The 13,659-nt window shown below is 41.4% G+C and overlaps 1 protein-coding gene across 2 annotated transcripts in view; it reads left to right on the top strand.

Annotated features, from left to right (window-relative positions):
* The first annotated feature begins 487 nt into the window (after positions 1-487).
* LOC119738546 (scavenger receptor cysteine-rich domain-containing group B protein-like) overlaps positions 488-13,659 on the top strand; it is a 29,852-nt gene continuing 16,680 nt past the window's right edge. Inside the window, exons 1-6 of one of the 2 annotated variants that reach the window (XM_038213455.1) lie at positions 488-645; positions 2,240-2,311; positions 5,733-5,849; positions 8,419-8,618; positions 11,626-11,767; positions 12,810-13,133. In XM_038213455.1, the coding sequence (XP_038069383.1) occupies positions 579-645; positions 2,240-2,311; positions 5,733-5,849; positions 8,419-8,618; positions 11,626-11,767; positions 12,810-13,133 (922 nt within the window). In that variant the 5' untranslated portion in view covers positions 488-578. The remainder of the gene's footprint in view (positions 646-2,239; positions 2,312-5,732; positions 5,850-8,418; positions 8,619-11,625; positions 11,768-12,809; positions 13,134-13,659) is intronic. The other variant, XM_038213454.1, reaches the window with a different exon arrangement.

The raw sequence follows: 13,659 nt of genomic DNA, 5'->3' as shown, positions 1-13,659 counted from the left end.
TAAGTTCTCGGCCGCTCATAGTCTATATTGATTATGTTGCACTTTTTTTAATTGTATAACACATTAATACATTTCCTTATGAAGTGTATCTTTAATATATTTATTTAGTTTCATTGACATTAGGTCACAGGTTTAAACCCTGCTCCAGTCAGTTTCTATGTTCAACTTTGAAAAACCATTAACATAATAATAACACAAATAGCAGATCTAGATTTTGCGTGAAATTTCACGTAAAGTCTTGTCATTGAGGGGGCGTTGGGGTTGAGTTGGGGTTCAAACATTCCGATGTGTATGAGGTAATGTCTGGTATGTGTGTGTGGTTTTAGAGCATGTGGTGCCTAATACAGATTGTTTCCTAGCAACACAAACAAAACCACGTAGCCTAGACAACGTCGGAGGATTTATTGCATGGAAGCCAGACGGATATCTGCATGCTTACCTGTTAACCCCGACACACCCTACACGATGCCTAGCGCCATATAAACCCGATTACCAACCCGTCGGTTCATACTCGGCTCCGAGCTGATCTCTCCTTAAGACGTTTGTATTACTTTCTCTCATCGTATTCGAAAACAATAATGGCTTACTCTGCATCAAATCTGCTGGTGTTGGCTGCCACGCTGATCACCATTACTGCGCCCTTACGTAAGTGTGAAACTGAATTGAATTGTTCGTTTTCAACTGTAATTTTACAATTATTTTCTATTGCAAAAAAAAAACTCGTGGAAACCTGTAAGCAGGCAACTGATTTGAAAGCTGAAACTTTGTATTTCTGTGGTTTACAGTTACTAGCATACTTTGTTTATGAATCATGTGTTACTTGACTATCAACTAGCGCTGCAATGGCTCGATTTTTTGAAGATCAAATTTGTATGGCCGAAATTCCTTCGCATGATGATTTCATGAAAATCGCCATTTTTCAAGAAGTACTTCATGGACGTCTATTAGACTTGTTTAAAATATTTGTCAAACTGTTATGATTTCATTTACAGAAATGCCTTTCAGAGCCCAAATAATGGCGCATTCCAGGCGAAAATAGCCCTTTAATTTGTCAAGAATTTATATTTAAACGATTTTATTTGAACAGTGTGTTCAGCAGTGGCGTAGCCAAGGTGAAGGGGGGGGGGGGGGCTGGGGGCACGTGCCCCCCACGAATTCCAAGTGCACCCAAGATGCCCCCCCCCCCCACAAACAAAAAATCTGAAATGTCCCACTTGCCAAGGATCAAGTGTCTTTTCAAAGTATTTTTTATTAGTTATTAAAAGGAAGAGGAATCTAGATTACCATTTTGACTTCCCTGATCCGCACGTACGGCATTATGAAATGTTCATAATTTGATAAAAAAACGCCCTCTATAGTCAACAGAGGTCTTGCCCCCCCCCCCTTCGAATAAGCAGCACTTGCGGTGCCCTGGAAATTTGGAGGAAATGTTGTTGTTGGGTCCACCCTTGGTGCTCCCTCATTACATGCTGGTATCCCCCCCCCCCCCCAATTCTGAAATGGATAACTTTGTCATTGCTAGAAAAATAACAAGAAAAGTAGCAATTTAAACCAGTAATCTATTTTGGGGTTAAAAATTGGGGGGGGGGGAAATCTATTGAAAATAACGGTACAAATTGAAAATAACGGTACATTTTGAAAACAATTTTGTCATGTTAGGCCAAAAAAAAAATATTCGGTCTCTTGTCAGACCAAAGTTCCGGAATTGACGCGGCGACGCGGATTTATTATTTTATTTTTGGCTTTCTTTTTCTTCTTCAAACTTGGATTGTACAGACAAGGTGGGGTACTATTTTGCTTTTTTGGTGTCCTCATGTACATTTGTGTCCTCCATAATTTGCCTTGGTGCTCTCGATCATTTGCCTTGGTGCAATTTCCCATTCCTTGGTGCTCTTTGGTAAAAAAAAATTGAGGAGGTGCGGCAATAGAGGGCGCTGTTGGAGCTACCGCGGAGCATTTTGGAAAGAAAATTGACGCGCATGATAAGATCGACGCGCGCTGACCAGAGACCGACTTTTTTTTTTTTTGGCCTTAGTTTCAATTTCATACCTTTATATTGGCTTATTTCCGCTTGTTGATGCCTATTCAGTTTTACTGCTGTATCCGTATAGGCATACGTACAATTTTAACGGATCCACTGGATTCAGAATGCATTTTGTGCCTATCAGTTTGTCGGTTGTGTTTATTCCAGTTAAAAACAATAACAAATAAAATATCACAATTTTGACTTTGTATTTAGAATTATGCTCGGCCCATCCCGTGGTGCCAGATGTGACGTCACAAGATCAGGCAAGGAGCTCAAGCATATCAGGTAAATAAACAAATGAAACTGCTGATGTTTAATTGTAAAATGTATATTTATTTGCACGCCTAGTTTGCCACGCGGCGTTCCGATGGTGGGGGGGGGGGGGGGGCAGGTCCACTCCTCGTATTGCTTTGATTGAGGGGGCACCTGCGGCATATGTATTATCTGTATTTTGTATGAACAATATTTCAAACGGTCTCTACAAATATGAAGCTATAACGTGGCTTTATGCTGTCCAGATTGTCTGAATTTGATTGGAATATAAAATAATGGATGGAGCTTGGGATATAGGTCCTATCACATTAAAAACCCATCAAACCTAATTACCTACTAGAAAGCACTCAGAGAGCGCAAACCTCCACCAAGGCTAAACAATTCCACGCCATATTGTCAGTACACCCAAAAGAAATACTCGCATAAATGGTGAAGAATTCTAAAAAAAAATCCTGGATCCAGACCCACATCCGGATCACTTCCAAAATCTAATCGATTTGTACTTCTACCAAGGACCACATTTAAAATAAACTCATGCAAATCCGTCCATAACTTGTTGAGTTGTCTTGCTAACAGACAAACTAACAAACAAACAAACAAACCAACAAACAAAATCCGATGAAAACATAACCTCCTTGGCAGAGGTAACAACTTACAAGACAAGGCAAACCTATAGTACAGCCGTGTGGTTGCGAAGGCCAATTTCGGAAGGTTACGTAATGCTATATTTTGAATGAAACAACATGAACACAGACACGTGAATGTTCGCCCGCAAAATCTTTGAAAATCAATTCTCCCGTTTGGAAGGCCGTATCTTCATGCAACTTTCAGGGTCTGTGTCCCTTATAATTAATTTATGTGCTAAAATCGTTTTCATAATGTTCTGTATTTTTCGTTGGAATTGAAAAAATAGGCTTATTTCCCCCCCCCCCAAGCTGTAACACTGGTGTTTGCAATATCTGTCAACCTTTTAATGCATCTCGAATAATCAGGTTCCTACCCTATGATTGTGCAGTACAAATTTTCAGTATCGCCTCCTTCACGAGTTACTAATTAATAAATTTCACCTTTTTTGTCGGCTTCAATTGGTCGATACCGAGACCCATGCCGAGTCACGCCAAGTAAGTAATATGGGCTTCGTCATTGTTGCCCCCAAAACGGCCAACCCGAAAACCATGCACGTAAGTTTTGTCGAAAAAAATCCTCGTCGAAATTTACCTTGGAGATAGTTCAAGGTGTAACACAAGCGTTTGCAATAACAGATTAAGTTGAAATTCGGAATATACTTAAATGATATTAGACAGTGTTCAACTACTCGTGAAATAACAACTTATGGGGATTCCTATCAATTGAAATAAATAGACAGATTTGGGGACCTTTTCGAACGAATTTTTAAAGACTTTAGGTCACATTCACTAGTGTTTCGGCATCAATAACAGCGATTTTGTCACTGACATGATAATTATACTTTCTTATTCTGTTATAAAATAAAATTTCAATCATACTGAGCATTATTTCTGAAAAACATAGCATTCAAAAAGCCATGTTTTTTTGGCTGCATGAATTTCACTGCTCTGATGGTAACGTTTATGTACGTATAATCGGATTAACGTTGTTTAACAACGGTTACGCGTAAGCCTTCGCAATCACAAAGCTGTAGTAAAAAGGTAAGCCCAGAACGCATAACATTCTGGTTAATCGAGTCAGAATGGCTATACACCTGGCGTCTTTTCATGCGTGTGACGTACACAATGGGCCGGATTTAGAACATTCCTTGGCGTTACACGGTGTAATCCTATTTCAACATTTATGGCCAAAGTGATACTTAAGGCCAAAAAAAGAGAGAAAAAGTCGGTCTCTGGTCAGCGCGCGCGTCGATTTTTATCATGCGCGTCAACTTTTTTTTTTATTGTCCGCGGTAGCTATAGTCTGGTTCCCAGACCAAAAGATTCTGACTATTCCTGATGAATCTTAGGTCAGGCAGCCTCCGTGGCTAAAAATTAAAATGACGACATTGATGGCCCTTTTTCAAAGCTCGGCTTTGTTTCCGATTTCGCTATATCGCTTGTAGCTTTTAATGTTCTGATAAAAATTAAAATAGATCACTTGCTTCGTAATATCATACAGTTATGATAATACAGTTTGATGTTTCTGTAAGATAACATTGACTAATGTTGATCTGCAATCTTCAAAATTAGGCACCCAAATAGCACTGTTAGCAGGCGGAGCCGAATGAAGACCGAGGTTTGGAAAATCTCGGTAACGGTCGTCAAATTCAAAATTGTACATGACGCAGCAAAAAGTTCGCCCATACGATCGGAGTATATTTGATGCACGAAATCAGTCGTTGAATTTCAAGTTTTCTAAATGAAAGCAATGAATATTAATTATCAACTCATTTAAAATAAAATTAATAAGCAATTAGCAGTTAATTAAACCTATATTATACACTCGAAAATACTCAGGCGCTATCCGATTGTCGACGAAACGACTTCGGCAAACTTCGGAAATTTTCGGAAAAAGGAGGAATTCTTCCCGTTTTAGACACGTGACGTAAATTGTAATACAATGTATTACCGTAGACTACCGGACCTAAGATTCATCAGGAATAGTCAGAATCTTTTGGTCTGGGAACCAGACTACGGTAGCTACAACAGCGCCCTCTATTGCCGCACTTCCTCAAATTGTTGTACCAAGGAATGGGGAAATTGCACCAAGGCAAATGATGGAGGGCACAAAGGCCAATTATGGAGGACACCAATGTATATGAGGACACAAAAAAAGCAAAAAATAGTACCCACCTTGTCTGTATAATCCAAGCTTTAATAAAAAAAAGCCCCCCCCCAAAAAAAAAAAAACCGCGTCGCCGCATCAATTCCGGAACTTTGGTCTGACCAGAGACCGACTATTTTTGACATTCTCTAACATCCCATTACACTCTAAGAGCCAATGTAATGGAAAGTTTGAATGCAATCCCTAAAAATGCACCTTTGTGTCCCGTTTAACTTTATTTTCAATTTTCATAGTTTATTGCTATTTGCAAGGTTTTTTTTAAATGCTATGCGCATTTCCACAATAAGCGAAACTGTGATGCCATTCAAGGCAGAAACTTTGATGCTAAAAATGCTTCAGCAAGAAAAGTTGCCAGATTGTTTGTTTTTTTGTTTGTAGTAAATATTTTAAATATTAATTCAATGAGCAAAAATTGTAGGTTCGTAATTTTTACGGAACACCCTAAGTGCACGTTACACACGTTTTAAACTAAACTTTTTATTCACTTAGGTTTTCTTGCAGTTCAGAGAAAGTTGCTCAAAATGAATGTTTTAATTACATGCAATGGTCCCTTAAAAAATCGCCCAAACAATTTTCATTGTCAAGCAAAATAGGAATGAAAGAAACGATACCTTGTATCCGATATTTTGTGTCATTTCAGGTCTTCCGTGTACGAGTTCTCCACTGGGGATGGCCAGTGGGGCCATCCCTGATTCCAGCCTGACGGCGTCAGGCTCACACAGCTCAACTTATCTCCCAAGCAAGGCCCGACTGAATGGTAAGTCTCATTGATTGCTACTCAGTCTCTCATTGCAATAGTCTGCAACTGTTGCTTAATTTGTGTTTTTTCCCTTTTTTGTGAGTTAAGACATAGGAATTGTATAAGCCCGACTCTAAAAACAACTAGAAACATTGTAAAAAAAATTACTAATTAACGATGCATTGCGAATGTTTTAATTATGGATTCATTCTTGGTCAATATGACCAGCCCCTTTCTTTTTCAAGGCTTTAGGCTCATTTGCTTTTCATGCGTTGTTCGTTTCCAATAATAACACCTCTCAAAATTTAAAGATGAATGTTTAAATGTTAAACTTAACCAAATGAAACTACAGCAATTTTTTTCGCGAAAACATTGAAAAACCATGCACTATCTTTTGATCACGAAACACGATTTCGCCCATGGTACTCTGTATTTAAAAAAAAGGCAATTGACTGATCGTTGGAAATCACCACCATTTCTTGATTTCTTCGCAATGACAGCAAGCCAAACAAAATAACATCACGGGGTGGTTAGTACCCTACGATCTTTCATCCAACAAAAAATAATAATAATAATTCGGTTGGTTTCTTTTGAGATACATGCAAATGATCCTACATGTCTTTAACCCATAAATGTCGTTTTGTCTAAGTTTCTAAATATAAAAAGAGGTCAACCAACAACAACAAAAAGCCTCCGTGGATTCCGGATAATCTCCGCAAGACAGCTCACTTTTCTCAGTATTTCATTTGAACTATTGCTTGAACCCTGTACTCCTGAAAAGCTTGAATAATCTGAAACTGTTCTTGAAATTCGGGCGATTCACAATGCAGTGCGCCACCAAGAGTTTGTCATGGCAAGTCCATTTTTCAAGTTTACAGTCGACAAAACGCGGTCCATTTGAATGTGTGTCAGTAGACAACTTGAGCTAATTTTGTTATAGATTGGGGCATAGTGTTCTGCCGGCTCATAAAAAACACCATATTGATTAAAAGGGGAAAAAGGCGCACATATATTCGAATCATACGCTTACGAAACTACTGACCGGAAAAAGACAAACAATTTCAAATGTCCCGCGCTGCGAATTTGTCAGCATACTTTTCTCTTCTGAAGAGCTTGAATAATCTGAAACCGTTCTGAGAGAAAGATGCATGGAAGTGATTCTGTGTGAGCACACCACGCCGCATGTATATGACAATTTCCCGTTACATGAAAGCAGCAAAACTCATGCTACAGTCAGACCGCGTATATCCTGTATTCAAGTGCTTATGTAAATCCCAGCGATATCGCATATTTTTTTAAGCCAGAATAGTCCATGCATTCCCCATAAACTTGACCAAAAGAAAAACCGATTCTGTGTATCACTCTGTCCATGTTACGATTTATATGTCATTGCATTGACTTGTTTTGTAACATTAGTGTTCTCATGTCCTAGCTGGGTACAAAACAAAAAATCGTCACTGGTTTACTGTCATTAAAACAAAATCAACATCACTAACTAAAGTCCGTAGCGCGAATTACTGTTACTGATCCTTTAGGCTCCGCAACAACGAAAAAGGTACAAAAATTGTGATTACAAACGACCTTCAAATGACAATAATACAAATTTGGTATTTGAAGTTGCGTCAGTACACAGGTCATGCCTGTTGCAGGTCATTTCTGTTCGGGATGAGTAATCTTTGTTTATTCTGTGGGATCTCAATTGTGAATTGATACATGTTAAGTAATGACAAAACCCTTGAGTTCACAAACATTTAATTTAGAATAAACTTAAATTTCACATTGTGTCGTCAACTTCTTGGTTGTCTCCTTGGCAGCCGCATTGTTCATGCTCATATAAAACAATTTGACTGTTCGTATTGACCAACTCATTCCACATAGTCCTCCATCCCTGATGATGCATTCCCAGGCCCGTCTATGCATAAATGTTCCACTGCGCGCCTAATAAGTTTGGCGCGTTTCCGCTTCGATGCGCATTCTCATTTTGGCGAAGATTGTACAGGAAACGCTTTATAATGATTATGCCCATCACAGATATTGACAAGTTCCTCCAATCAGACGATGAAACGTTGCTGCAAGGACAGGATAGACCCGATTATTTATCGTATCGAAGTAAATATTAGTTTGTATGTTTTCCTCAATGAAAAAAAGGGCCAATCATGAGAACATTACCTCAAATTCCGAAACAAACAGTGAGTTAAGTGCGACTGTCGTTCCTTTCAAAATTAAACGGTTGTGTATTTCGTCAGTTGTGGAGAATATTGTCACGTCATTCATGGATAATCCTACCTCATCGCTGTTATGAAGCGTTCTAGAATCGTGTTGGTCTTGCGAGCATCCACTGGCAAATTCTCATTAGCATGTAACAACTGACACTTGGGGTCCCTCAGGATAAACACAGAGTCACTCAGTTATTCAGAACAGGAATGACATCAAATCAAACCTGTGTATTGGCGCAACTTCCAATACAAAATATGTATTCTTGTCATAATCACAGCTTTTGTAACTGTTGTATTTTTCTTACGGAAATCTTGTAGGATTTGGTTCTATATATTTGACTGTCATAGTCTTTTTGTTTTATTCCCCACAGGTACTGGTTGGTGGATATGCCCGGATGGAAAGCCCGAGGGTCAATGGTACCAGGTAGACCTCGGTCAGTACACGGCCATCACGGGGGTCATCGTACAGGGGCACAGTGCGTTTCATATCCAAACATTTGCTGTAAACTACAGTAATACGGGCGAGTCCAATGATTGGCAGAAACTAACTGACAGAGGACAGACCGTACAGGTGAGCCTATAGGATGCCGTGCGGATCTTGTTGGCATTCTCTTGTTTTCTTACGCTGTACGGACAAACATTGGATTACAGAAGCCCAATCCCGATCGTTCCAGATTTAAACAAGTGAAATTGTATTATTATTTTTTTATTTTTAATTAATGCGCATTAATTTTGCCAAATTAATAAGGCAGTTCCTTTTAGGCAATATGTTTGGAAAATGCGCACTACTTTCGCGAAATAAAACAAACATTTCTCTTGAGCTTGGGTCGTGCTATCCGCATTGGCTTATCGGGGAGGGGGATAAAGGGGGTCCCTCCCCCCCCCCCCCCCCCCCCCATCGGAAACCACACACAAAAAAGGAGGGGAAAAAAGGGAAACGAATTGAAAATAAGAAGACGAGGGGCGAATCATATTACTGTTAACTTAATGTATATTTGACATGATGTCTAGCACCCCCTCTCGATAGTTCTACGGCCGTTGATTTCTCCCTTTGCGTCTGCTGAGTGCTTTACCCTCCTCTCTCCCCCCCCCCCCCCCAGAAAAATCCTGGCGACGCCCATGGATATCCGTTTAGTCTCGAGCACCGGCTGCAATTTCTTGTCAACGTCGTGGCGGTAATCAGCATGGAAATTCGTACAGCAGGGTGCGTGTACAACCACTGCCTTGTGGGGTACCAGAACAAGGGGAGGTACCCCACACGGAATGCCCACCGACTTGCGGGGTACCGTTTTGGAACCCCACAAGTTTTTCACAAAATATATATATGGATTTTACTAAAAAAAAAAAAACTAGGAATTTCCAAGGTGGGTTGATCTGTCGCAAATGGAAGAGTTTTAGAAAAGGGATATTAAGTCCGAATTTCAGCCCAGGAAATTAACTATGGTTAAAATAAGAGCATTTTGACATAAGTGTGCGACGTTGCAAAATTTTAGTACACGAGAACAAAGGAAGTACCCATTTCTATGCCTATGTAAGCGTAGGTGTGTGTGTGTGTGTGGGGGGGGGGGGGGGTTTGGATGCCACCTATCTCTAGAGGGAGGCATTCAAAAATGTGTGTATGCACCACATGACATAGCGGTTTTACGCAAATTCAGACCAGTACAGTGTGTACACCAACATTACATAAAATAGGTGTTAAATAAGATGTGAAACTTTGCATGATGGCAGTGTTTATATTGTACTAGTGAGGTTTGCGCTAAAACCATGAGGAATACTCTCTTTTGAAAAGTGTGGTTCTGAAATTAAATAACCGGTTGGTTGTGAAACTGGACGTTCCGATCAATATGCTCTGATCATCTTCAGGAGAGAGTCGGACTGAGTGGTTGAGGTTGTATATATGGGGCTGGATGACTGCCGCGTACGTGGCTTGGATAGGGGATGCTGAAGGCTGGTCGTTGAGGTGTGGTGGTGCTGATGATGGAGGCTGATCGCTGGGGTGTGTCGGTGAGGATGATGCAGGCTCTGGCTACGCTACGTTAATGACACCTTTGTTGTCCGGCCCCACGGCCAGGATATACCCTCACCGAGTTTCTCAACTACCTCAACGGGCAACATCCCACCATCAAGTTTACCGTTGAACAAGAACAAGCCGGCCAGCTTTCCATCCTTGATGTCAGCCTCTCCAGAAACACCGACGACTCCTTGCACCGCAAGGTCTACCGAAAACCACGGCACCGACCGCTACCTACACCAGCGGTCGTTCCGTCACCCCTTCCCCAAGTCATCAGTCAACCGCACCGTAGTACGACGGTTGTATGGGATATGCGACCAAGACAACATCCAGCAAGAACTCCAGCATATCCAGACTACCCATCAGCTAAACGGATACAAGCAACACCACATTAAGACCTCCAAACCCGCTAAGCTCTATGACTGTAGGGTCTGCTATTACAACACCTGAAGTCAAACCCCACAACCCTCAGTATGTTTTCCCTAATTCGGTCCCGCCTCCCATCAGCTCCAGCGCATCTTCCGTCAAGCCAACATCAAAGTCTTCCACTCGGCCCCCAACAAAGTTCTTGGCATTTTACACACCCCCAAGGACAAGCCTGATCCTAGCAACCGCCCAGGATTCTACCACATCCCCTGTGAGTGCGGTTAAGTTTACATAGGGGAGACCGGCAGAAACCTACCAACCAGCCAAAGGAACACCGGGCGCATGGACGACGAGGAGACTACGACAAGTCAGCCTTCGTCAAACACGCCCATGCCACAGACCACCCCACCAATTGGGAGGAAGCAGAACTCATCGCTCCTGTCAAAAACTGGCATCCTAGACGAATTAGAGAGGCCATCGAGATCTTCCAACACCCCGCTGTTCCCAAGACATCGGTTTTCAACTCAGTGACATCTAGCGCCTCCAGCTCCCAACCAATGGATCATCTATATCCACGGTTACCAAGCCTATTTTCCCGGCACATGGGTCTCCTATACCCGCTGCCACCCTACCCGCTCAGCCTGAAGACGATCAGATCAGTTCATCTTAGCGCTATTACACGTACAGAATATGTATACATTGTACCTGGTAAAAAAAAACTAAATGCGCTGGGGTAAATTGTGGGGGAAGCATGGGGCTTCGCCAACGGCGTCCTCCACCCAAAATGTTATTTAGAGACATTTTACTTCCACAGCCCCCCCCCCCTACCCATCGATGCCTTTATGGTCTCAAGGTCAAGTCCTTACCTTGTTCGTTATCTTTTATCGCGTAGGTCTACATATCAGACTTGGAAGCGGAACTTCGGAAGTGACATAAGAAAAATAAACCCTGCCTAAGACTTTCCGAGCGAACAATTAATTTGTACGTCAATAGCCGCTCTTAATTAGATCTTCGTTCTCCCGAGGTGTTTACATGCATGTAATTGACTTTCATGTTAAAAGAAGATAGCGTCAAAATGGTTTAGCATCTCCCTATATCGACGCAATTCTTTAAATAGCAAAGACGCCCGACGAATAACGAATATTTGAACTACTGGATGTTGTGTTGGTAGTGATATTGTAAATCGTTGTATTTATTTCAGTTGAATGGGAACAATGGTAGTGGACAACCTGTGAATGTGACGTTCCCCGTGGTACTGATGGCAAGATTCCTCCGCATACTTCCACTCACATGGAGTTACTCTGAAAATTATTTTCTAAGATTCGAAGTGCTCGGATGTCGAGGTAATACAAATGTTCCCATCTAAACAATCTAAGTCGCCGTAGAAAGGCAATGATACCGCTAGTCATTTCGGTGTAATTTTTTTTTTTTTTATGGTTAGATCAGTTTAGAGGTCTATGCTTATTCCAACGCTGTAAGAACCAAATGCGGGCACTGACTTGAGTTTCATGTTGTGATGAAAAATGATTAGAACCCGGAGGAAGTTGTATTAATACAAGTCATATTTATTATTATGTGGAACTCATACTGATGTAACAGTGATTCCGATGCAGGCCGAGTGATCATGCTAGTATCGGACTGTTTTAATTTTATTTTAGGTCTACACTACAAAAAGTGCGGTGTAAATTAAACACCGGTGGTCCCGTAAAGATACCACTGGTGTTAAATTTAACACCGTTGTATTTGCAATGTCGGATGCTTTGACCCTCATGAAACCTATGTCAGTATTCAGGTCATGAATGTTGGAGGGTTGGGAGTTGGGATGATGGTGTTGTCGGCTGATATCACTTGCTGGGTGTGTTTATTCGTTTCTTTTCTAATTGATGACACGTGTTGGTCCAGCTCTGTTGCATTTTGACAATGCCCAGTACAAATCATATATGAAACGATGGGTTTGGATCACAAATTGGATGATGACCTTCATATTGCAAATGGAGTAATAGATCTGAGTTGAGTTCCCTGGATGTAAACATGAAGGAATTATCATTGTCAGACAACAGTCATCACTGGAAGGGGGAATACGTCTGATAAGACGATTTGAGCCATGGAATGGCACCTCAAGTTAGGGAAAAAAAGTTAAACGAATGATATGTATTTGCACAAGCATCTTTTGCGCGTTTTTTGTGTTCAAATTATAAATACGATTATAGAGGCTGTCGTTCACAAAAATTCTGCCAAGAAGTGAACCTAATGAAAGAGTGTGAAACTTAGAAGACTTATTGTTATCGAGAGTTAGACCTACGTTTGATTGTTGTTCAAAATCGGAACACACATGTCATTTGCGAACTAATTCTAATAAGAAACTATACTTCTCGATCTCAACAGTTAGCGGCATGCTTCGATTGGTGGGCGGTGATGACAAATGGAGCGGTCAAGTGGAAATCTTCCGCCATGATGCTTGGGGTGCAGTCTGCGATAGCAGTTGGGATATGAAGGACGCCACCACCGTTTGTCATCAGCTCGGCTTCATCGAGGCTCTGGAGGCTAAAACGGGGTTGTCCAGCCGAGAGAGTGACCGGCCGATCGTGATGAATCGAGTCGCCTGTACTGGAACTGAACGACGGCTAGCTGACTGTCCGTTTGTCTGTACCGGCTCTCAGCAATGCAGCAGCTCAACTGTAGCAGGAGTCGTTTGTAAACCAAGATCTGGTAAGAAATACTCCGCCCTCTTTAGTTTCCATGTCATTCACCTCCAACTTATTGCACACTAAGTAACTCACGTGTCATTATGATCTATCTTCAGGGTATTTGTGATATGGCACCGTCCCCGATATACAATTAAAGTCAATTCATAAATACCTCAGACAGTTTAGCTATTCCTATTGGTCGAGAGCCCGTCACGTGGCCGGTCTTAAACGGATGATAAAGACATGGCTAGCTGGTCTTAAACACTTTTCCAGTGTCACAATAAAATGTGGACTCTTAAAAATCCAGTGCCTCTTACCGTTTCATTGGTTGAACGTTCACAATCCTCACGTAGGCATGCGCAACACTACAAGCGAGTCAGAATTTTATAGTTCTAAATTCAAAACGCAACGCCCCAGGTGCGTTCTGCGTGACATCGCGCAGAACATGTTACGCGCGCGTCAATCTCCATAAAAGGGTTGTTTACATCTTACTCGCCAGCAGAACACTCCATTATTTTGCTAGAGGGATGTTTCAAAAAGCATGAAGT

Source organism: Patiria miniata, unplaced genomic scaffold (assembly GCF_015706575.1).
Source record: "Patiria miniata isolate m_02_andy unplaced genomic scaffold, ASM1570657v1 HiC_scaffold_3, whole genome shotgun sequence".
Lineage (NCBI taxonomy): Eukaryota > Metazoa > Echinodermata > Asteroidea > Valvatida > Asterinidae > Patiria > Patiria miniata.
This window is presented reverse-complemented; position numbering and strand designations above follow the sequence as displayed.